The sequence below is a fragment of the Zingiber officinale genome, chromosome 11A, assembly GCF_018446385.1.
Source record: "Zingiber officinale cultivar Zhangliang chromosome 11A, Zo_v1.1, whole genome shotgun sequence".
Classification (NCBI taxonomy): domain Eukaryota; kingdom Viridiplantae; phylum Streptophyta; class Magnoliopsida; order Zingiberales; family Zingiberaceae; genus Zingiber; species Zingiber officinale.
In genome coordinates this window covers 70,780,352-70,805,161 of record NC_056006.1, presented here as the reverse complement: position 1 = coordinate 70,805,161, position 24,810 = coordinate 70,780,352, and the positions used below count along the sequence as shown (strand labels likewise).

General features: G+C 38.2%; 2 protein-coding genes across 2 annotated transcripts in view; one reads left to right on the top strand and one right to left on the bottom strand.

Moving 5' to 3' along the window:
* Positions 1-819: 819 nt before the first annotated feature.
* LOC122032448 (protein LURP-one-related 15-like) lies at positions 820-1,763 on the bottom strand. The gene is made up of 3 exons (XM_042591737.1): positions 1,470-1,763; positions 1,156-1,380; positions 820-1,065 (listed from the first exon to the last, which is right to left on the bottom strand). Exons 1-3 carry the CDS (start codon positions 1,716-1,718, stop codon positions 934-936), a joined length of 606 nt encoding a protein of 201 aa, XP_042447671.1. The 5' UTR covers positions 1,719-1,763; the 3' UTR covers positions 820-933.
* Positions 1,764-5,462: 3,699 nt separating this feature from the next.
* Positions 5,463-24,810, top strand: part of LOC122031449 (vacuolar protein 8-like) — a 30,441-nt gene continuing 11,093 nt past the window's right edge. Inside the window, exon 1 of the mRNA XM_042590567.1 lies at positions 5,463-5,851. Within this exon, the coding sequence (XP_042446501.1) occupies positions 5,463-5,851 (389 nt within the window). The remainder of the gene's footprint in view (positions 5,852-24,810) is intronic.

Below are 24,810 nucleotides of genomic sequence, written 5' to 3'. Positions count from 1 at the left end.
TAAATCTTGAACTCCAAGTAGACTCACTCGATCAAATGAGCTCAACATCTAATGTTGACTCATTTGGGCATGGTCATGCACTTAGTGGTCTCACTCTATCAAGAATACCGATGTCGCTCCCGTCATATGGGAGGGATAGGTCCCATCTACATCACTCACATCCCTCTACATAATTCGTTATATACCCAGTAATCGCCTTTATAGTGACGAAACCAAAGCACATAACTCCTTATGTAGGGATCCATGGTGACTTGTGTCTAAGGACTAATAGTCATACTAATAGCCACATGAGAAAGTATATGACACTCATATAACGATCCATGATACTTTCTCATGGCGGGTCATTCAATATACATTCTCTAATGCATACCCATGTGTCAACTTGATATCATCGAGCTGACCTACATGCTAGTCTTATTGTATTAACATTGTCCCTGAATGCTAATACTCGACTAGGAATGATTTAGAGTAGTGTTCCCTATATCATCTCACTATCGATTCAACTAATCGATTGATATAGGTATGAACCTTCTACTCAATGACGCTATTATACTTAGTCTATTTGGCACTAATATAAATAAGTATAATAACCAAACAAATACCTTTATTAATATAAAAGAATATGATATACATGAGTCCATACAATCATCAAATGATTGGCTCTAGGGCTCTAACTAACAATATCCACAGCACCATACAAGAGAAAGAAGGTACACAATAGGACAGATGTAAAAGAATAATAAAATTCTTCATTGATTGTTTTCCCGTGATATATATATATATATATATATATATATATATATATATATATATATATATATATATAAAAGAAAATAAGTACTACGTTCTAATTTTGAAATTTGAATAATTCTCTTTTTACCCTGCCTCCTCCAATTGCCCTTGTACTCGCACAGCCTCCTCCATCAACTCCCCTTAAACAGCTGTTCGACTTATCTCGATTTGTTCGAGGATGACTATCAACGACACAATGAAGGCGAAATCCTGATTCGGATTCACTGTTATTTCCAATTTTTCACTTGCAGAAACTACCGTCTTGCGATCCATCTGCGGTATTAATTAATTAATTAATTAAGTAATTAATATAGTTGAGAAAGAAAAGAAAAAACTTTATTCTGTGTGTTTACGCTTGCTTACTTGAGCTATGATTTCATCAGTTTCGCCAATACAAATGGTGCATGTCTTGCTTCTTGAAATTATTTTAAAGTCACAGGGGGCACCTTCGCGGGTGTTGGTGGCCAAGACCACATCAAAGTTGTTCTTCCGCTGGAATATCTTGGAGGTTTGCACTTTGAACAACAGATCGTTCGGGCTGGTGCTGTCTCCTCTGAATACGTTCCATGTTTCGTGCCTACTTAATGCCTAAAATTAACAAGAAGTTACCGATCGAGCGTGAGTATAATTTTAAGATCAGGATAAATTTCTTATGCTGAATTAAACCTTGTTCGTACCTTCGGTTTCATGGTGAGGAGTGGGGTGCCGGCGGCGTCGAGGAGGAGGCAGCGGGTCCTCAAGAAGAAACCATTCACCTTGAGAACCAAGTCGCCGTTGGTGTCTTTGACCTTGTAAAGGTCGTTCGTGGAGAACAAACGGCTAGTGTCGGTGAGCGTTAAATTGACGGCGTACGGAACGGTGAACTGCCGGCCGACAACAACCACGGCAGGGGCAACATCTCTCGCCGTGTTCTGATATTCCACCATGGTTGTTTGCTAGCTGCTGCACAAGGCTCTGTGAAGGTTTTGTGATTCAGTACTAATGGTGAGATCTGCTGTGCCTTCCAGTCTTGTTAAATAAATATCTCAACGTGAATGTAAACACGGGCGGGCGGGAAGTCAAGTCAGCGTGGTAATATTTGAAAATTCAATTGCGCGTGTCTTATCTTCTAGTTTGCGTACCGCAATAGGACAGCCGGAGTTCTGGATTGTATTGCAGCTTCTGGGAAATATCTTGTTGGACATATTTGGATTTTTATTTTTTATTTTTGTGTATTTTTTTATATAATCCAGTACCGGCCCGGTCCGAAAACTCCCACCGGGCCGGTCAGACGGAAATAAACTATAGATGCTTGATTAAGCTAGCAAACGCTTTGCGGACTTCACCATTACCTGGCGACTGTTGAAGGACAGACTGGTTGCATATTGCGGAGATAATTTCGTGTGTAAAATTAATAAGATAAATTTTAAATTCTTTTTTGAGATAATACTAGACCCGGTGACTTGATAGTTGACTAATGAAAAACCTCTTACTATACTGAAAATTTTCCTTTCAATTCTGCACATAAATAGATAGGCTAATAAAATGTCAATATCTAGATATCAAGGGGAGTCTTTGACAAAGATCCTTTAATTCTCAAGTTAGTATCAATCCGGATGAGTGAAAAAAGAACAATGAGGAACGTGCGCACAAGAGTAGAGTTCAAATGTTCAGAGAGCGTACATTCACCATGGAAAAGACTCCCCTTTTATATACCACCGGAACCTCCGCAATTATGAGGTGGCAAAGTGTGTCAAAGTTTATTAGGCAATATACCATAATTATCTTAAGAATATTCCTTTTATCTACATGTATATATCTTTTGTCGTTTATAGCTCTGTTGTTGCTGAGGTTAATGAAGGAATATACCGTTATAAATGGTCTGCTAATTAGAGACACGATGGTCCCCGGAGAAGTTTTCAGAAGAATATTCTTTGACATATAGTTATTATTTTGACAGGTTGTTGAGATTCTCTGATTATGCTATTAGTTGAGTATATATCGGCCAGCCTATAAGGTCGGTCGTCTTTATGCGGGTACTTGCATTAAGACGTCTTGTTATATAATGAAGGTCATGTAGAAATCCGCTTGAGAAATAATAGAATGCTTTGGACATGTTGAGAATTTTTTTGAGAAACAGTATAATAACCTATGCGGCTGGAAATCCATTTAATAACATGTGCATGTTATAGGTTTGTCTGGGAGGCAATATGAAACCATGTGTCTTAACCCTGCCGGCCTTCTATTTGGCCGAGCATGTATCGAGAGATTTATGAACATCCGGGACCTAATCCTTATTCTTCCCATTCATATGGCCAGTCTGCTATGGTCTGTTATGAGGTAGATCGAACCTTCGGCCGGCCTATAAGACCGACCACTTTTAAACTCGGTCGGTGGTCTCCTCTCGCCCGGCCTATAACCCGGTCAAACTGAACCTGAGAGCCTCAATGTTGGGCGAGCGACGAGGCTAGGTGAGGGATGTTCTCTTCCCTTGACTTTGACGGTCACGTCACTTTGACTTTGACCGTCACATCATCTCTGAGGTCCACTCATTATATCTTGTATCACTAGCCTCCCCTTCAAGTCTAGTTAAAGGATGGCTAGCCAATTGACTGAACCCAAGCCCAATTTTTGCCAACTCTTCCCTTTTACTAGGGTCATCCAAAAAATCATGTGCACCTTTGCGCTTTGAGTACTTAGCAATTTTTTTACAAAAATTGCTGGTTAGAAGCGCATTGTTGGGAAAGAAGTACAAGAATGCGTAGAGAGGCACTTTGACAAAAGAATGATTTGGTTGTCATCTCTTTCATAAATGTCGATTTATGGGTAGATGCCACTTGACCCCTTTCTTCAGTTTATGTAACAACTTCTTACGCATGTCTCCTCATACAGCTAAACGACCTCTCGTTTTTATAGATCAACGATCCGTTGCATGCCATTTCGATCCAACAGCCACAATTGAACTATACTTTATAAAAATCCTAACTGGTCTCTTTTCTCATTACTTTACTTTTCGACTTCTCCGATCTTCTTTTCGGTGACCTCCTGTCCATAGTATTCTTCTCTCTTGCACCTTAGGTAATCAGTGAGTTGCTCGCCCTTCACTTTCTTTGCATTTTCTCATAGATAAGGAGTCTTTTGCCCCTAGTATACTCTAACCCACTCAGATTTTGATGTCATTGATAAAGCCTACATTCCTTCTCGATACGAAATCCCTAAGAACTATCAGATCATTATTCCTTCTTCCGATGCCTATCCTCATCATCCTCCTACTAACCACATCACCTTCTTTAAGAACCAGTTAGCAGTCGATCGCCATTTTCGCATCCCTCTATTCTTGTCAGAGGTGAGTTGCTACTTTAACGTCCCTCTGCAACAGTTCGCCCCAAATGCAATCCATGCCTTGTGTGGTACATTCATGTTATTCTGTTTGTACAGCATTCCCCCTACTCCCCGAAATTTCTTTCTGTTCTCTTATCCAATAAATCAGAACCAGGGTTTTTCTTTTCCAATCTGGTCTGAAATCGGTGTTCTTCGAAGACATGCCTTCTTTGAACAAGGGTAGGAAGTCACGTTTCTTTTTCCTTGAAATGCCTAAGCCTGCTACCTGGCCAACCGCATGACAATCGCCCCTTTCTCCCCTTCCTAACCTAGGAAATTATAAGCATGACCCTCCTTATCTCTCCTACTTTTCTAAATTGAGCGGTCGACATTTCAAAATTCACAAATGGTTACATGAAGGTCTCCTGTACTTATTTGGCTTGAGCCCTATTCAAAAAAAGCTTCCTGGCTCCTTTAGTAAGCTTCGATAACTATGTCATCACGTTATCACTAACTAAGATATTTTTTATTTTATACAGTGAATGTCAACTTTACCTCGCTGGTTGATGATGAGATTTACTTGGAAGAGGAGGAGATCCATGCTAAAGAGCAAGAGCTACCGACCGAGCGAGGTCTACAATCGACTGCCCCTTCCACTCAAGTATCTTCCGCCTGGGAAGAGACCGCTCGGGAGAAGGTACAAGAACAATCTTCTTAGCGGACCTTATCCGCCCTTCCTCCTGCCAGCCCCACATTGGATCCCGCTCGAACGGAGGAGGTTATTTCCCTGTCAGATGAATCAATAGACCCTGCCTTCTTCATATCTCCTCATGTGAAGACTCCTTCAGGCTCTACCGTGCCAAGATAGCCCCATCAATTTTCAACTACTTTTGATATGTTGTCTGTCCAGGCCATAACTTCTCCCTCAACTACCATGACCAACCAAATACTTTTAAGGGGTCGTTTAACAAAGCTCTGGGAGGACACTGAAAACCAGCCCAGCAAGCTAACTCCTATAGAGTTAGCAGACGAATACACATACGAACAAACCAAGGTAAAGTATTTTAATATACCACTTCCCATATTAGATGTTTCTAACATTGTTTGTCTTTTGTTTTTTTTAAGTTAGGCGATTAAGATGAGTGTCGTACAACAATTGTACTCCCTGGCATGGGAAAATGAGTTGATAAAGCAAAATTTTTTTTGAGGCTGCTCTTGAACCCTCCTCTAAGTGGCTAAGTGGCCTAGAAGCTCAGCTTCAAGAGGCTTAACGATTGGCGAAGGCTGAACCCAAAAAAGCGGTCGGCTTATAGACTGCCCTAGAGACTACTGAAGCTAAATTCCAGTCGAAGGCAACCCTTCGGGTGAACATGAAGGCGAAGCTGGATGAAAAAACTGCTGAAACTGATCGCTTCTCTTCGCAGCTGAGGGAGCAAAAGGCTACATATGAAGCCAAACTTGATGACAAAATTTCTGAGCTAACTACTCAAGATGCTGAGCGGGATACCCTCCGCTTAGACTTGGCGACCTCCCAGAACTTGATATCTTCTAAGGAATCTAAACTAGTGAGTGTCTCGATCGATCTGGCAACTACTCGGGTGGACTTGGAGGCATACCTAGTGGGAGAAGACGACCTCTTCGAGATAAGGAAGAAAGCTCTTCTTCAAATGCGCAAATTCAACATGCCTATTGCCCACTCCATCAACGAGGCACTCCTTGTCAGGGTAGAGGGTGCAATAGTGCAATTGAAGGAGGGCAGGTATTTGACTTCTGATCCCCCAGTCTACTTCCTTGACCGTAAGAGGATAACCCATAATCCTCTGCCCGGGTTATTCCCTGACTTGCTATGATTTACTTTGTATCCAGATTTTCTCTTAATTAGTGAATTAGAACTCTATGTTTGTGTATCTAATTGTGAACGATTTAGCTTTTATTAAATTTGTCTTGTGTCTACGTTCTAATGTTCACTTTCCCAATAACTTGAGTCCCCATAACTTGTGTTTTTTCTTGAATGTGCAAAATATACTAAGGACAACGCAAGTCTGTCTAGACTAAAGTGCGGTCATTTATAGTTTACGAGACCATTCATCCGAACTTGAAAGTCGGATGAACCATAACGACTAAAGGGGGTTTTTTAGAGTAAAGGTATTTAGAAAAGATCGGGACTAAACTCATTCGATATAAACCCCGCTCGGGGTTAAGAGCCAGTCTAGCATGCATCCGGCCGGACTTCTCCCTTATTATTTTCCTTGTTATTCTCTCAGGCGAGCCCTAAGAACTCGTTCGGTCTTAGGACCCACAGGTCTTTTAAAAGAGCGCCACAAAAAATAAGGTTTACTTTAGTAAAAGTGCTGACGCTTCGAGATGACTATATGTTGAATTAGTTAACGATGTGGGCTTTTTATTGGTGCCACAAAAAATAAGGTTTACTTTAGTAAACGTGTCGACGCTTCGAGATGACTATATGCTGAATTAGTTAACGACGTGGGCTTTTTATTGGTGACATGTGTGTGTAAGTCATTATGGGTATACGTATTTTCTTATACCTATTGCTTCATCTTATCATTCAACGTCCCACGATTTAACCCGCCTATTCACTGTTATGATCCTACAACTTTGTGTAAAAAAGATCCCAAAAAGTAACCTTTAAAGGGTTTTCGTAAGAAATTCTTAAGAACTCTAGCGTCTTCCCTTCTTCTTCTATGTTGCTTCTTCTTCATTGCTCCGACTCACTACTTCTTCCTCATTGTTCCCACACCTTCTGTTTCCCTCATTTACTTTCTTTTCCTCTTACTTGAAATGGTTGATAATAGCGAGTGATATATACAATGCTCCTTCATTTTCACCATCGTGGATGCTTGCGACCTCAACTTTGTTAGGACCTTCGGACGCGGCTAGAGAGGGGGGGTGTGAATAGCCGACCCCAAATTCACGTTTCTTCCTATAATTTTAGTTAGCGCAGCGGAAATAAAAGATAGAAACGAAACAGGAGAATATCAAACCTCAAATTGACCTCAAGACTTGATTTTCCTTCTTTAATACCTCAAGCTTTAATTTTCCATTTTTCTTTGAGGTATTCCTAGGCATATGTCTAGTTGTTTTGGGATTCCTATCTAGGTTTTCCTTAACCTTAGATGAGTTAACTCTAGGGTTGGCATTTCTGGCATTGTCCTTATCTAAGCTAACATGTTTGGCACCTAAGCACATGTATCGGTTTCTATGGTTATCATGCTTATCATTATTGACAATTGCAATAAAACTACTAGCATGTGTCTTATTAGAATTGCAAGAATGTGCCTTAAAGGATACCTCAAAGATTTTCGTTACCTCGTCGTTGATTATGGATTGGTGGATTTGTTCCTTCGTCCACTTCTTCTTCTCGAGAGGTTCTCCTTCTTTATCCACCGGAGGAATAAAACCTACTTATACACAATTCCAATTTACTAGGTTAGTCATAAGAAAATACTTCATTCTTACCTTCCAATACGCGAAGTCATCGCGATCGTAGAAGGGTGGAATCGTGACGTCTTCTCCAAGTTGATCCGTTCTCTAGCTCGTGCTCCTCCGGGTGTTAATCCGACGAAGAGCGACCTCGCTCTGATACCACTTGTTAGGACCTTCGGACGCGGCTAGAGAGGGGGGTGTGAATAGCCGACCCCAAATTCACGTTTCTTCCTACAATTTTAGTTATCGCAGTGGAAATAAAAGATAGAAACGAAACAGGAGAATATCAAACCTCAAACGCGACGATATAACGAGGTTCGGAGATGATACTCCTACTCCTCGGCGTGTCCGTAAGGTGGACGAATCCTATCAATCTGTCGGTGGATGAGGGCTAATAAAAACTCCTTCGGGTGGAGAAACCTCACACAATCTCTCTTGCAACAACAAGATCGGAGTACAAAGATAAAGCAAGAAGCCAAGAACAATATGAATGTAAAACACTAGTTTGCCTTCTCGTCGATGGTGATGAAGCAACCATTTCACGGATGCCAACAACAGCAACTGATCCAGCCGAGGGAAGCTCACACGAAGCTTCAGCGAAGAGCTCAACAAAGCTCGATCGCAGGAGCAAGAAGAAGTCACCTTTTTTTTTTAGAGGCCCTCCACCTCTTGATTTATATGAACTGCGAAGAAGAAGACACAATCTAAATGTGACTCAGGCTGACTGACCGAACAAGCTCCACCATCGATCCAGATCTGACGGCCAGTCCGATCAGAGCCTAGGTTGATCGGTCAGATCGATCCCAACTCTCATAGAGAGTTGGTTGCAGAGCCCTGATCGGTCTATGGACCGATCGGTCCACAGACCAATCCCTCCTATTCCTTCTCCCAATCAATTTGTTATTGATCGGTCACCGACCGATCGGATGCCCCATGAGAATCAACACCGGATCAGACCGATCCGGATACCAATACCGGATCGACCGATCCAATTTCCCATCAAACCCTAAAGCCTTCCCGATCTAGAGAACGAGCCACCGAGCCCTCTCTGACCTAGTCCGGAGAACGAGCCACCGAGCCCTCTCCGACTTCCACGTCCGGAGAACGAGCCACCGAGCCCTCTCGACCTAGTCCGGAGGCGAGCCCGAGAGAACGAGCCCGAGCCCTCTCGACTCCACCCATCCATAGAACCAGCTGAAGCCCTACCCAGCCTGCAGAACGAGCCACCAGCAGGAGAGCTATCGAGCCCTCTCCGACTCCATCCAGTCCAGAGAACGAGCTACCGAGCCCTCTCTGACCTAGTCCAGAGAATGAGCTATCGAGCCCTCTCCGACCTCCCATGCCAAGCTTCCATACTTGGACTTTTCCCCGTGCCTAGCTCCCTGCTTGGACTTTTCCGTGCCAAGTCTCCATACTTGGACTTTTCCCGTGCCAAGCTCCCTGCTTGGACCTTTCCGTGCCAAGTCTCCATACTTGGACTTTTCCGTAATCAGGTCAACTCAAGTCAGGTCAACCTTGACCAAAGGTTGCACCCACAATCCCCCAAGTTCCTATTCTTGTCAAACATCAAAATATAACTTCTCCATTCTTGTCAAACATCAAAATATACCTCGAGTCAGGTCAACTCGAGTCGAGTCACCCAGGTCAACCTTGACCTAAGGTTGCACCAACAAACTTCAACTACGGAGTTCCTTCCTACATAATTATACCAACCAGTGAAGATCGCCCTCATCTTCCCCCAGCAGAAAGCATTGCTATCTTTAGAGAGCAAGTCATGGAAGAACTTTGTTTCCTCCTTCACCCTTTCTTTTTCACTGTCAGCTAATATTTTGGCATTCTACTTCATCAACTCCTCCCCAATTCCATTCGTATCCTAAGCAGTGTTACTAGGATAGGCCCGGTCTGAAACTAGGGGGCTTATAGTTTTGAGGTGCGAGAGCATTCTCTCTTATAACCCAGCAAGTGACTCAAAAGTCTGGGATGTTGGATCGTGAAACGTCGATAGAGGGGGGGTGAATATCGATTCAAAAAGCAACGTTGAAAAAGAGTTAAGCGCAGCGGAATTAAAAAAGCAGACACAGTAATTTTACTTCTTCAGAGCCTGTGACGACTCCTACTCGAAGGCCCGTGATGATTACAAAGGCGGTACAAGAAATGATAATAAAAAGTAAAACAAAGCTATACCGACAGAAGGAAAGCTACAAGGAAAAGATCGCGTTGTCGGAGCTTCGTTAGCAAGCAGTCTAAGAGTTCTGAATTGATCTTGAAGCTCCACCCCTAGGGCTTCTTTTATATGCTGCTCCGGACTCGGCCAAACCTCTAGTTGACGTTTTATCGGTGAACTCCACGTGGCGATGACTCGGCTGGATAAAATTGGGGACCCCTCTTCTCCAGAAAGTCCTTCTCCTGCAAGAAAAGGTTAGTCCGAGGCAAATATGCAACCTGTTTTATAGATAAGTCAATTGGGTATGAATTAGCAAAACAGTATGACTTAGATTCCGTCTTTCCGAGACCGAAATCTAGTCACGATCTCGACTTAGATATCCAATGGATCTAAGCCGGATCGACGCCTAATGTTCCCTTCCCGGGAACGTCCTCCAGTGACTTACCTCACTTACGTGCCGTCGACCCGGACTTCATGGCGTCCGGTCAGCCCGTTTCGACTTCGTGTCGGCTAGGCGTGCGGACATCCGTCACCCCACGTCGACCTCCGACTTCTCCTACACACTCGATCAAAGTGTTAGACAACAACAAAGTAACTTAACCTGATTTGTCATTCATCAAAACCTGGGTTAAATCGTTAGTGCTAACCGCACCAACAATCTCCCCCTTTTTGATGGAATGACAACCTGGTTAAGTTAGTGAAAACATATGTAAGAAAAGAACAAGTAACAACATGCATTTATGTGGATTTTTAAGTTAGTTTGTATTTTCAGTTTGGTTTTAGCTAACTTAACCACCTAACTCTCCCCCTTTGACATTCATCAAAAGAACTAATGTCAAGTAAGCGTAAATACAGACTTCAGACAAAATAATGTCATGTTAACCTTGGGGAGTTAAAATTAAAAGATTGGGTTATCTTTTACTTCTTAAATAAAACTAAGTCTTGAAAAATAGATGATTTATAACTTAGTGACTTTAAAAAATATTTAAGTTTGCAAATATTACTTTCAAAAAGGTAATTTTCAACACTAAATTTAAGTTAAACCTTATTTTTCAGAACTGGATTCAGGATAATTTTCAGAACTTAATTTTCAAAGTGAAGGTAAATTAAATTTAAACATTAATAAAAATGATTTTGAACTTTACTTTTAGTTTTCAAAGGAGTTTGGTAAAACTAATTTTGGTAAAGTAAAATAAATGAACGAGTTTTCAAAATAATTTTGTAAAATTCTTTATCCAAAATCAAAATTTCAAAGTTCAAAAGTACTAGTTTCAAAACCATGGTTTAAACTGCTTGAAAAGTTCAGTTTTCAAAGACTGAGTAAAAAGGATAAAATGTTTGTGATTTAACACAAACAATTTTGAGGTGAAAATTATTTTCACAATTTTAAACAATTTGATTTTGAAGATTGATTTTTAAACTTTGATTTTCAAAATTAAGTTTAAAATTCAATTTGAAAAATTGAATTAGTTTTATTTCTCCCCCTGAACCTGACATAAAATCAAATGTCTAACCAGTTAGTTACTGACTGACTTATCAGAAGATAGCAGCTTTCACTTGATTAGTCAGGTTAAGTTTAACCTTAACTTGATTAATGTATATTTTGTATTTAACGCCCAGACTTATATCGATGCACTGAAATAAGCATCTTAAGTCTTAGGCAAGTGGCCTATACATCTCACCCCTTTCTATGTTTGTCAAACACAAGCAAGGTAAGCCTAGGGTTTTGGTGAGATGCTCAAAAGCTAGTCCTATGGGTACATGCTTTCTAAGGATTTTGATCTAATCTAAGGCAAAAAATATATATTTTAAAAATCTAAAAATAGGAAGGTTTTGAAAATGAACCATGTTTAACCTATAATTTGAGAATAATCATTTTGAAAATGTTTTTGAAATTCGAAACTCCTAGTCTATTAGGCACATTCCTAGTTTTCTACGCAAATTGCTAAATTCACTTTCAGGGAGTGGTTTGGTGAATATGACAGCTAAGTTTGACTTGGACTCAATGTAGTTGAGCTCAATGTCACCCTTAGTAACATGATCCCTGATAAAGTGGTGCCTGATTTTAATGTGTTTGGTTCTTGAATGATGCACTGAATTTTTTGTTAAATTGATTGAGCTAATATTCTCAATTAAGACTTTTACATTTGTGATTTTTAAGTTGAAATCTTTTAAGGTGTGCATCATCCATAATAATTGAGCTACACATTCTTCTATGGCTATGTATTCTGACTTAGTTGTAGATAGTGCAACACAGTGTTGCTTTCTACTAAACTAGCTAACAAGTGATGGGCCTAGTAGTTGACATCCACCACTAGTGCTTTTGCGGTCTAATTTGCACCTGTTAGCTAGAGCCCTAGAGCTAATCATTTGATGATTGTATTTTGGACTTATTGTATCATATTCTATATAAATAAAGGCATTTAGTTTTTGGTTATTATACTTACTTGTATTGGTGCCAAATAAACTAAGTATAATAACGTCCTTGAGTAAACGGTTCTCACCTATATCAATCGGTTAGTTGAACCGATAGTGAGATGATATAGGGAACACTACTCTTAATCATTCCTAGTCGAGTATTAACATTCAGGGACAATGTTAATGCAATAAGACTAGCATGTAGGTCAACTCGATGACTTGATCTCACAAGTCATGGATATAGAGATATTAAGTTGACACATGGGTATGCATTAGAGAATGTATACTGAATGACCCGCCATGAGAAAGTATCATGGATCGTTATATGAGTGTCATATACTTTCTCATGTGGCTATTAGTATAACTACTAGTCCTTAGACCTGAAGTCACCATGGTTCCCTACATAAGGAGTTATGTACTTTGGTTTCGTCAACGATTACTGGGTATGTAACAAATTATGCAGAGGGATGTGAGTGATGTAGATGGGATTTATCCCTCCTATATGATGGGAGAGACATCGGTATTCTTGATAGAGTGAGACCACGAAGTGCATGGCCATGCCCAAATGAGTCAATATAGGATATTGAGCTCATTTGATTGAGTGAGTCTACTTAGAGTTCAAGATTTAGATTGATTAGAGGATGACACGGTCTATGCCTCACATTGATCAATCTAGATGTCTAGGATAGAAGGACACTTGTCATATATTGTGAGGAGTCACAATTAGTAGTCACAAGGTGATGTTGGATCTCAACATTCTTGTAACTTGGGTAGTAATGATGTATTGCTAGATACCGCTCATTACTTATGTTTCTAAATGAGTTTAGGGGCATTGCCAACGTTACAAGAACCTATTGGGTCACACACAAAGAACAAGTGGATGGAGATTAGGTTCATATGATGAACCAAGAGGATTAGATTCATTTGATGAATCAAATTGGATTAAGAGTAATCCTAATTGGGCTAATTAAGTTGGACTCAAGTTGATTCATGTGTTCAATGAGTCTAATTTAGATTATAACTCATTAAATAAATTTAATTAAATGAATTAGATTCATTATATTAAATTGGCTTGAATTAAATGGTTGGATTAGATCAACCATGAGAGAGATTAAGTCAAGTTTGACTTGACTTGAGTGGAAGATGAAGAGTCAAGTTTGACTTGACTTTATGCCACCTCATTGGTGAGTTGGCATTAAGTGGACCAATGATGATGCTCCACATCATCAAGGTTACTTAAGTGAAGTGCCACCTCATGGGAGTTACCAAGAGTTGTGACTCTTGGTATCCCATGGAGGTTACAAACCACTTAATTAGATGAAAAGAGTTTCATTTTGCAAGTGTAACTCTCATTCAAGTGATCTTCCTCCTCCTAAGCTCTCTTCTTGCTCCTTCTCAAGCAAGGGAGAAGAAAGGAGAGTGAATCTAATCCAAGAAGAAAGGTTAGTGAAAGTCACATAGAGATTTTAGAGTTGTTTCTCTTCTTTTCTTTCTTCTTCTTCCATCCTACCCGAGAGCCCTAGAGTGCTAGCACACTTGTGGTGCTCTCTTCTCCATCCTTAGTGTGTTAGAGAACACTTCTTGTTCGTGGATTAGAGAGTTGTCACTGTTGACCACTAGATCAGACTTGGATCGAGATCGCGACCCGAGGATTTGCGAGGCACGCTTCAATGGTATAAAATGTTTTTCCTTTGTAGATCTACTGTAGATCATAGTTTGAAACTCGTACTCACATTTTGAAATCTATCCTTTCGAGATCGTGGCATGGGTGATTCGGGGTTCTCGACGACGTGGTTTCCCCGAAATCCAACGGATATCGAGCCACGCTAAGCTTGTACGAGTTTAGTTTTTGTTTTTATGACAAAAATTCAGTTATGTGATATTATGTAATTTTATGATTTTTAGAGTTTTTATGGGTATTTTTCTCGTAGAAGCGAAGCACAAGTGTTTCGGCACTTGTAGGCTTCGACTACCGAGAAGAATTTTTCAAAACGGCAACGTTTCACCCCAAAAATTTTTGGGACAGCGGGCTAAGGCGCTCTTGGATCGCTTTGGAGTAACTCGTGATGGTTAGATCGCGGGTAGGGGTACTGCCCCTAACCCCGCAAGGGGATTTGCTCCGCGATTGCGCCCGAAATCGCTAATCGGGACTACCGGGAAAAATTTACTCATAAAATCTGTAAAATTATAAAAAAATTACAGAAAATTATAGAAATATATAATTTTGAATTATATATTAATTTTGTGATAGTCATGCCCCAAACGAACCAAATTGGATTTGGAAATGTGTTGTAATTCATAATACGGCCTGCGTGCCGTTATGTGATGTGCGTGTTGTATTTATTTTATTTTTATTTTATTTTCACGGCCTGCGCACTGTGCCTTTCTCTTATATTCTGGTTGTAAATTAGATTTAGACTCGAATGTAACTCGAGTTTCAAAATTGTAATGAAATTTTGAATCGGTGGAAGGTCCACACGAGACGGAGTTACGAGGAGGGCGCGAGCAACACAAGGTGGTCAAAGGAAGAAGCTTGAGAAGCTGTTGACCTTAGGTTGACCATCCGATCTTCTCATTGGCTTGAGAAGATCGTAGTAGGGCCATGACACAATCACAAAATAATTTAATTAATTGCTTATATGTATGTGATGCATGTTTAATTAAGTAGTTAATTAGTGCCTAGCGATTAGATTAGATCTAAATCGTGCACATGATGCACCCTTCGATTAGATTAGATCTATCGAGTATATGATACGCATCATCATTTAGATTAGATCTAAATCACGTCAACTCGTAATGCCTACCATGCCGTGATACCTACCACTACCTCGATCGCATGTTGTTGTTGAATCTGCCAAAGCAGAGCAACACATACTATCTTGGTAGGGTACGGAGGGACAATCTTGGTCCCGCCTATCAATGCATGGGTGAGTACAACTCAATTAGATTGAGTATTCCTAGTTAACTTGGTTGGACCGAGTATAACTATAGGCATTCTTCCAACGGTTGGAAAGATAGGTCAAAATCACATATATATTAACTCTCGGGCGTATTAGCCAAAGCTAACTCGAGTTTTAATATAAATGCGGGTTTTGATCCTATAAACAAGAGTTGTATAGAGATGTAATTGGTAATCGTTGCCTACCGATCATACTAAATCTTGGGCGTATTAGCCAAAGCTAACTCAAGGGTTAGTATGATGTGGATCTTGTCCCACATGAATTATAGAATTTAGTGGGAGCATCATTTAGTTAAAGGCCTAATTAAATGATTAAGAATATGTTACTTATTTCTGCATTTATTTCTATTGTAGAATTGCCATAACGTCAAATACGAACACTTTCTCTCTGCGATCTGTCCTTAAGAAGGACAAGCTCAACGGAGCAAATTTCCTATACTGGTACAGGAACCTGAGAATAGTTCTCACCCAAGAACGTAAACTGTACGTTCTGGAGCAGCCCATTCCGGAGGCTCCTCCTGCCACTACCACGCGAGCAGACCGAGATGCTTACAAGAAGCATCAAGATGACGCATTAGATGTGTCCTGTCTTATGCTTGCAACCATGAACTCTGAGCTTCAGAAGCAACATGAGTTGATGGGCGCTTACGATATGGTTGAACATCTTTGTCACCTATATCAAGGACAAGCAAGGCACTGGAAGAGACCTAGAAGATCTTAAGAAGAAGATAAATAAGATTTCTACTAGGTATACATGTTATAGAAGTCAACCTCTATTTCTATTTCATCATCATGGTTTTTAGATTCAGTGACATGTAGGCACGTCACTAATGACATTGACGAGACGTGGGACGAAGGGTAGTGAGATAGACCGATAGTAGGCAATAGCACGCTATCTTCCGTATCTATTGTAACTTACCATCTATCTCCTCCAGGGCTTGTACTAGAATTTGATGATTGTTGTTATGTGCCTTCCTTGACTAAGAACATAATTTCAGTTTCTTGTTTGACAAGAGATTTTCGTTTACAATAACGAACAAATGTTGTCCGTTCCTATTTAAACGATATGTTATTAGTATGTGCACGATAAACTGACTCTATATTCTAGACCTTGAGAGCCCTATCTATAACATAAATACCAAGAGGTTCAAGTCAAATGACATGAACCAAACCTACCTCTAGCACTGTCGTTATCCCAGCTCCATAAGGATGGTTTGCTGGACTCATTTGATTTAGAATCATATGAAATATGCGAGTCATGCCTACGAAGCAAGATGACCAAGACTCCCTTTAGTGGGCATAGCGAGAGAGCAATCATTTGTTAGGACTCATACATAGTGATGTATGTGGCCCTTTTCAATGTTGCTACTAGAGGCGCTTATAGATACTTCATCACATTTATTGAGGAGATATGGTTATGTGTACTTGATGACATATAAGTCCGAATCCTTTGAAAGTTCAAAGAATTCAAGAATGAAGTAACCAACTTGGCAAGAGTATTAAGATACTTGATCCGATCGAGGTGGAGAATACCTTAGCCATGAGTTCCGTGACTAGCCGAGTGTGGGATCCTATCCCAACTCACTCCTCCTAGAACACCACGGTGGAATGGTGTATCCGAAAGGAGGAATCGAACCCTATTAGATATGGTGCGATCTATGATGAGTCACACAGATCTTCCGACATATGCTTTAGACACGGCAACTTTTATACTCAACCGAGTTCCATCCAAGGCCGTGATAAAGACACCATATAGGATATGGACTGAGAGATGCCAGGTGTCTTTCATGAGGATTTGGGGTTGCGAGGCTTACATTGGCGAGTCTCGCATAAATTAGGACTCAAACCGACAAGTGTTATTTCATGATATCCCAAGGAAATATTTCTGGATTCCCAAGGAAACTACTTACATTCGATACAACAAGTAGGTTGTGGCCGGAGTCTTTCTAGAAAGGGACTTTGTTTCTAGAAAGACTAGTAGCCTCAGATCTTCAAGTGCTAACAGCATGATAATCTGATGGAAATTGATGGAAACCACAAAGTGTTATGGGATGATGTTGTTCCACGAGGAGGGAACAACAACGACAGTATACAAGTACCTCTTGGGCAGTCGGGTAATGTCACCGAGAGATACTCATTTCTCTTATATGACCATGATGACGTTATGCTCATAGAGGGATGACCACCCATCGAACAAGATGAGACTGAGATTAAACATGAACTGGCCATGAGATGAAAATGGAATCCATGTACACCAACCAAGTATGGACTTTGGTTGATCCACCTGAAGGGGTAAAACCCATTGGGTGTAAGTGGGTCTTTAAGAGAAAGACCATGGATGGACTTATCTATAAGGGTCGCTTGGTTTCAAGCAGATTCATGGTATTGACTATGATGAAACCTTTTCTCCAATAGCGATGTTTAAGTCCATTCGGATCATGCTTGCTTGAAGATACCATGACTATGAGATATTGCGATGGATGTCAAAATCACATTTCATGAAACTCGGCTGAGGATGTGTACATGACACAACCGGGGTTTTGTAGATCCACAAAGATATTAGCAAGTGTATGCATCATAGGTCCATTTATGGACTAAAGCAAGCTTGAGATGGAATCTTGATTCAATGATGCAATCAAACTGGTTTCATCAAGAACGAAGATGAGCCTTGTGTCTACAAGAAGGTTGTAGGGACATAGTTGTCTTCCTCATATTGTATGTGGATGACATACTACTTATTGGGAAGGACATCCCTATGCTTATCTCAAGACTTGGCTAGGGAGCTTCTCAATGAAGGACTTAGGTGAGGCATCCCGCATTCAGGTAGGATAGATCTATGAGATAGATCTTAGGCCCTAAGTCGAGTACAACATGGCAAGGCACGCCGGTTTGCCTGCGTAACTCCAAGAAGGGATACGCCACATGGCGTGAGTCTTCAAGACTCAAGGTCCCTCTTCTAGAGAGGAGAGACCGTGGATCAGATCCCTTATGCCTCAGCATAGGATCGATCATCTGTATGCAATGTACTCAACCTAATGTCTATGCTATGCTTGAGCATGACAAGTAGATACCATGATCTAGGCGAAAGTCATTGGATAGGCGGTTAAGAATATTCTTAAGTACTTAAGAAGGACTAAAGAATATTTCTTGATATATGGAGGCAATGATGAAGCTAGCAAAGAGTGATGAGGCTAGCTTCACAACCATGACTATAGATCGTGGATCGGTTCGTGTTTTGCATTAATGGTGGCGTGAGTGGAAGAGTTCAACGAGACACGATGGTTGATTCTATGACAGAGTATATTGCGCATCGAGACAAAGGCAAGGAGGCGCTGATTCATAAGTTCATCACCGTACGGGGTGGTTCCTAGCATTGTTGACCCTATTGAGCTCTATTGTGACAACAATGGAGCTATAGTACGAAAACCGCCTCACCACACGGACCAAACATACTACGGGCCCTTCCATCTCATTCGAGATCATCGAGAAAGGAAAGGATGTAAGAACTGATTACCTACCAACATCGAGATCCCTTGACTCAAGGCTTTGGGCACGGAGGAAGAGGCATGATGGTCACACAGGGTCATTTGGGCTTAGAGGCCTATATCGCAGCACTAGTGCTAGTGGGAGATTGTTAGTTAGAGCCTAGAGCCAATCAATGTATTTTGTATTATTGTATCATATTCTATATAAATAAAGGCATTTGTTTGTTTTGGTTATTATACTTGTATTGGTGCCAAATAAACTAAGTATAATAACATCCTTGAGTAAACGGTTCTCATATCATATCATCGGTTAGTTGAACCGATTGAGAGATGATATAGGGAACACTACTCTTAATCATTCCTAGTCTTAACATTCAGGGACAATGTTAATGCAATAAGACTAGCATGTAGTCAACTCGATGACTTGATCAGTCATGGATATAGAGATATCAAGTTGACACATGGGTATAGAGATATCAAGTTAGAGAATGTTCGAATAATGAGCCAATGAGAAAATATCATGGATCATTATATGAGTGTCATATACTTTCTCATGTGGCTATTAGTATGACTACTAGTCCTAGTCCTTAGATCACCATGGCTCATAAGGAGTTAAGTACTTTGGTTAGGTTAGTAGGTTTGTCGAATGTAAGTGGACCAGGACCATACTATTTGGGTATGTAACAAATTATGCGGAGGGATGTGAGTGATATAGATGGGATCTATTCCTCCTATATGACGGGAGAGACATCGGTATTCTTGATAGAGTGAGACCACGAAGTGCATGGCCATGCCCAAATGAGTCAATATAGGATATTGAGCTCATTTGATTGAGTGAGTCTACTTGGAGTTTAAGATTTAGATTGATTAGAGGATGACACAGTCTATGCCTCACATTGATCAATCTAGATGTCTAGGATAGAAGGACACTTGTCATATATTGTGAGGAGTCACAATTAGTAGTCACAAGGTGATGTTGGATCTCAACATTCTTGTAACTTAGGTAGTAATGATGTATTGCTAGATACCGCTCATTACTTATGTTTCTAAATGAGTTTAGGGGCATTGCCAACGTTACAAGAACCTATTGGGTCACACACAAAGAACAAGTGGATGGAGATTAGGTTCATATGATGAACCAAGAGGATTATATTCATTTGATGAATCAAATTGGATTAAAAGTAATCCTAATTGGGCTAATTGAGTTGGACTCAAGTTGATTCATGTGTTCAATGAGTCTAATTTAGATTATGACTCATTAAATCAATTTAATTAAATGAATTAGATTCATTATATTAAATTGGCTTGAATTAAATGGTTGGATTAGATCAACCATGAGAGAGATTAAGTCAAGTTTGACTTGACTTGAGAGGAAGATGAAGAGTCAAGTTTGACTTGACTTTATGCCATCTCATTGGTGAGTTGGCATTAAGTGGACCAATGATGATGCTCCACATCATCATGGTTACTTAAGTGAAGTATCACCTCATGGGAGTTACCAAGAGTTGTGACTCTTGGTATCCCATGGAGGTTACAAACCACTTAATTAGATGAAAAGAGTTTCATTTTGCTAGTGTAACCCTCATTCAAGTGATCTTCCTCCTCCTAAGCTCTCTTCTTGCTCCTTCTCTTCTTTTGGTCGTGGGTTTCAAGAAAGGGAGAAGAAAGGAGAGTGAATCTAATCCAAGAAGAAAGGTTAGTGAAAGTCACATAGAGATTTTAGAGGAGTGTGTTCTCTTCTTTTCCTTTCTTCTTCTTCCAATCCTACCCGAGAGCCCTAGAGAGTGCTAGCACACTTGTGGTGCTCTCTTCTCCATCCTCGAGTGTTAGAGAACACTTCTTGTTCATGTGGATATCACTAGAGAGTTGTCTACGTTGACAACTTCGAGATCTGGTGTACCGTTGGACGAGCGGGATTTGCGAGGGCACGCTTCAAAGGTATAAAATGTTTTTCCTTTGTAGATCTACTGTAGATCATAGTTTGAAACTCGTACTTGTATTTTTGAAATCTATCCTTCGCACGAGATCCAGTGGCATGGGTGATTCGGGGTTTTCACGACGCGAAAATCCCAACAGTGGTATCAGAGCCACGTGCGAAGCTTGTACGAGTTTAGTGTTTGTTTTTATGACAAAAATTCAGTTCTGTGATATTCTGTTATTTTATGAGTTTTAGAGTTTTTATGGGTATTTTTCTCGTAGAAGCAAAGCATAAGTGTTTCGGCACTTGTAGGCTTCGACTACCGAGAAGAATTTTTCTAAACGACAACGTTTCGCCCAAAATATTTTGGGATAGCAGGCTAAGGCGCTCTTGGATCGCTTTGGAGCAACTCGCGATGGTTAGATCGTGGGTAGGGGTACTGCCCCTAACCCCGCAAGGGGTACTGGGGCATAGGTCTCATCGTAGTCAAGTCCTTCAACTTGACTGAACCCTTTGGCAACTAGCCTAGCTTTATTCCTAGTAATTTTGCCAGTTTCACTTAATTTGTTTCTAAATACCCATTTTGTTTCTATTACTTTCTTATCTTTCGGTGGTGGTACTAGATCCCAAACTTCATTACACTCAAATTGAGCTAGTTCTTCTTGCATGACTATGATCCAATCTGGATCAAGTAAGGATTCAGCTACAGTTTTGGGTTCAATTTTTGAAATCAGGGAAATTTGACTTAGGTTCCTAAAGGATGACCTGGTCTGAACCCTTAGGTCTGGGTCACCAATTATTTGATCAGTTGGATGGTTAGGGTTGACTCTTATAGTTCTAGGGGGTTGATTTATTTGAGTGTGTTCATCTTCTTCATTGTCTAGGGATTGATTGGTTTCTTCAGAATTATTAATTTCAATAGGTTGAGGTTGAGTTTGCCCTTGGGTTTCTTCAAATTTTACATTTGTGGTTTCCTCGATTTTTAATGTAATTTTATTATATATTCTATAACCCCTACTGTTTAGAGAATATCCTACAAAAATTCTATTTTCTACTTTTGAGGTAAATTTTCCTAAGTGTTCTCTAGTATTTAAGATGAAGGCTGGACATCCAAATACTTTAAAATATTTTATGTTGGGTTGTTTGTTATAAAATATTTCAAAGAAGGTTTTATTATGTCTTTTATTTAATGTTGTTCTATTTTGCACATAGCAGGCTGTACTAACAGCTTCTGCCCAAAAATATTTAGATAAGTTATATTCATTTAACATAGTTCTAGAGGCTTCCAGTAAGGTTCTATTTTTTCTTTCTACAATTCCATTTTGTTGGGGGGGTTTTTGGACATGAAAATTCGTGATGATAGCCATTATCAAGACAAAATTTGTTAAAATTATGATTTTTAAATTCTCCCCCGTTGTCACTCCTAATTCTTTTAATTTTAAGATCTTTTTCGTTTTCAATTTGTTTGCAGAAGTTTGTAAAGATTTCAAAAGTTTCGTCTTTATGTTTTAAGAATTTTACCCAAGTAAACCTAGAATAATCATCTATTATTACTAAACAGTATAAGTTTTCATTTATGGATTTGACTCCATGGGAGTCGAAAAGTTCTAAATGTAGAAGTTCTAAAATTGAATTGGTTTGTGGCTGATTGGTTGGTTTGTGAGTGGATTTTGTTTGTTTACCTTGTTGACAAGCATTACATATGGTTGAATCTAGGTTAGGTAATTTTGGTAAGCCTCTCACTAGTCCATTTAGTTTGCTTATATTTCTAAAGTTGGTGTGAGACATTCTTCTATGCCATAACCAAGTTTCTTATTTTTGTGTTAAATAACACTTAATTGAAGAAGTGGTTAAGTTGATAACATAGATGTTGTCTTTTCTAAAACCTTTTAGGCTTATAGTAGGATTATTTAGATGTTTGATTAAACACTCTGTGGATAGAAATTTAACATTATACCTAGTATCACACAATTGACTTATACTCAGAAGATTGTATTTAAAATTCTCGACAAGTAGAACATTTGTAATTATGAAATCTATTTTTAATTCAATATTACCTATACCAATTACCTTGAGTTTGCCGTTGTTTCCAAAGGCAACTGTTCCTAAGCTTTTGTAAGTGAGTTGAGTGAACTTGGTGTGATCTCCTGTCATGTGTTTGGAGCAACCACTGTCCAAAATCCACTTGGTTTCCTACAATGAGTAGGAATTAAGGTTAGTCTTTTAATATTATAAAATTTTTAAAGTTAATTTAATTTTTTTTTAAAATAACTTTTAAGGTTAAGTTAAAAAAAAAATTTTAAGTTAATTTGATAATTTTTCAAAATTAATTTAATTTTCAAAATGATTTTTAAATTTAATTTAATTTTCAAAAATAATTTTTAAAGTTAATTTAATTTTCAAAATGGTTTTTAAAGTTAATTTAATTTTTAAAATAATTTTTAAAGTTAATTTAATTTTCAAAATGATTATTAAAGTTAATTTTTAAAATAATTTTTAAAGTTAATTTAATTTTCAAAAATAATTTTTAAAGTTAATTTAATTTTTAAAATAATTTTTAAAGTTAATTTGATTTTCAAAAATAATTTTTAAAGTTAATTTAATTTTCAAAAATAATTTTTAAAGTTAATTTAATTTTTAAAATAATTTTTAAAGTTAATTTAAATTTAAAATAATTTTTAAAGTTAATTTAATTTTCAAAAATAATTTTTAAAGTTAATTTAATTTTTAAAATAATTTTTAAACTTAATTTTATTTTTAAAATAATTTTTAAAGTTAATTTAATTTTAAAAATGATTTTTAAAGTTAATTTAATTTTTAAAGTTAATTTAATTTTTAAAAATAATTTTTAAAGTTAATTTATTTTTAAAAATAATTTTTAAAGTTAATTTAATTTTTAAAATAATTTTTAAAGTTAATTTAATTTTTTAAAAATAATTTTTAAAGTTAATTTAATTTTAAAATAATTTTTAAAGATAATTTAATTTTAAAATAATTTTTAAAGTTAATTTAATTTTAAAAATGATTTTTAATTTTCAAAATGAAGTTAATTTGATTTTTAAAATAATTTAGTTTTTAATTGGAATTTTAATTTTTAATTGATTCGAAATTTAATTTAATTAATTTTATTTTAATTTGAAATTCAAAATTTAATTTTATATTTGAAATTCAAAGTTTAATTTTAATTAATTTAACCCTTAGTCATCTCACCCGATCTAAGTTTTTAATCAGGGAATCCTATGATTTTGTGAGATGAATTAGATTTAATTATAGAGTTTGGTTTAACTTGTGTTAGATTCAGGTTTAGTTTTGGTCTCAACAAATAGGCATTCTTCGGATAAACTTCTAAACTTGGTGAGTCACTTGGACGTCATTAGAAGTAACCAACCTTTCGAGGTTTTTCGAATAGTCCTATCCACGGAGCTTAGTACTAAACCTTGGTCTAACTAGTTAGGATCCATTTAAGGGTAGCTTCGGTCAGTTCCACTTGGCCAAATGCACCAGATCGAAGTCATATCTTTCTAGACATGTGATGTCCAAGCTTCCCTAACGTACTATCATCCAAAAACTTCACCAGTACCATGATTCAAGTTAAACTTGGTCTCTTTTTAACTAATCCTAATCACCCTGCCGGGTTAGTTTGTTTGGGCTACCCTGTCGGGTAAGTTAGTTTTGGAGGTGCCAGCTATTCTAGAGCCTCCCCCTGAATTATTGGCCTTTAATTTAAATTTTCGTTTTAGGTTTGTGTCTATTTCTTTTATAGTTATAATTAAATTGGTGATAATTTATATTTTGTTGAGTTTTAAAATGTTTAAATTTTGAATTTTTTTATTTAGGTTTGTATTTTGGTTTTTGATTTGGTTTATTCAAGTTTATATAATATATTTTTTCTTTAGGTATATAATATTGATTAAGTCCTACTTGCGTGGTCAAACACGCTTTCGGAACCCAAGCTTGATTAGTTGATTTGTATTGGGTTATTAATGATTTAAAAGTTTTATTTGAGTTCGACTTGTATCCGAGTCTGGTTTTATTATAACATGCATTTTGATTATTCAAGATTAAGTCTAGATTTTTTGATCTTGTTGTGAATTTTTTTAGCATTTCTTTTAACTTATTAATTTCTAATTTCAATGATGAATTCTCCTCAAGTGTTAGATCTTGAGTTGGATTTGAATTTTTGATTTGTTCCTTGAGGTCTTGATTTTCCTCAAGGAGTGATTTGTTTTCATTTTCTATTTTAACTAATTTACTATTTAAGTAGGAAATAATTTTTTAAAAAAATTTGTTTAAATTAAAATATACCTCATCCGGGCCTTCGGAAACGAGT

Excerpts from the sequence above, each read along its gene's own strand:
- LOC122032448 (XM_042591737.1), bottom strand. The coding sequence starts at position 1,718 with ATGGTGGAATATCAGAACACGGCGAGAGATGTTGCCCCTGCCGTGGTT. Across the intron at positions 1,381-1,469 it reads TCCTCACCATGAAACCGAAG|GCATTAAGTAGGCACGAAAC; the intron begins GTACGAACAAGG and ends TGTTAATTTTAG. Across the intron at positions 1,066-1,155 it reads CTGATGAAATCATAGCTCAA|ATGGATCGCAAGACGGTAGT; the intron begins GTAAGCAAGCGT and ends TTAATACCGCAG.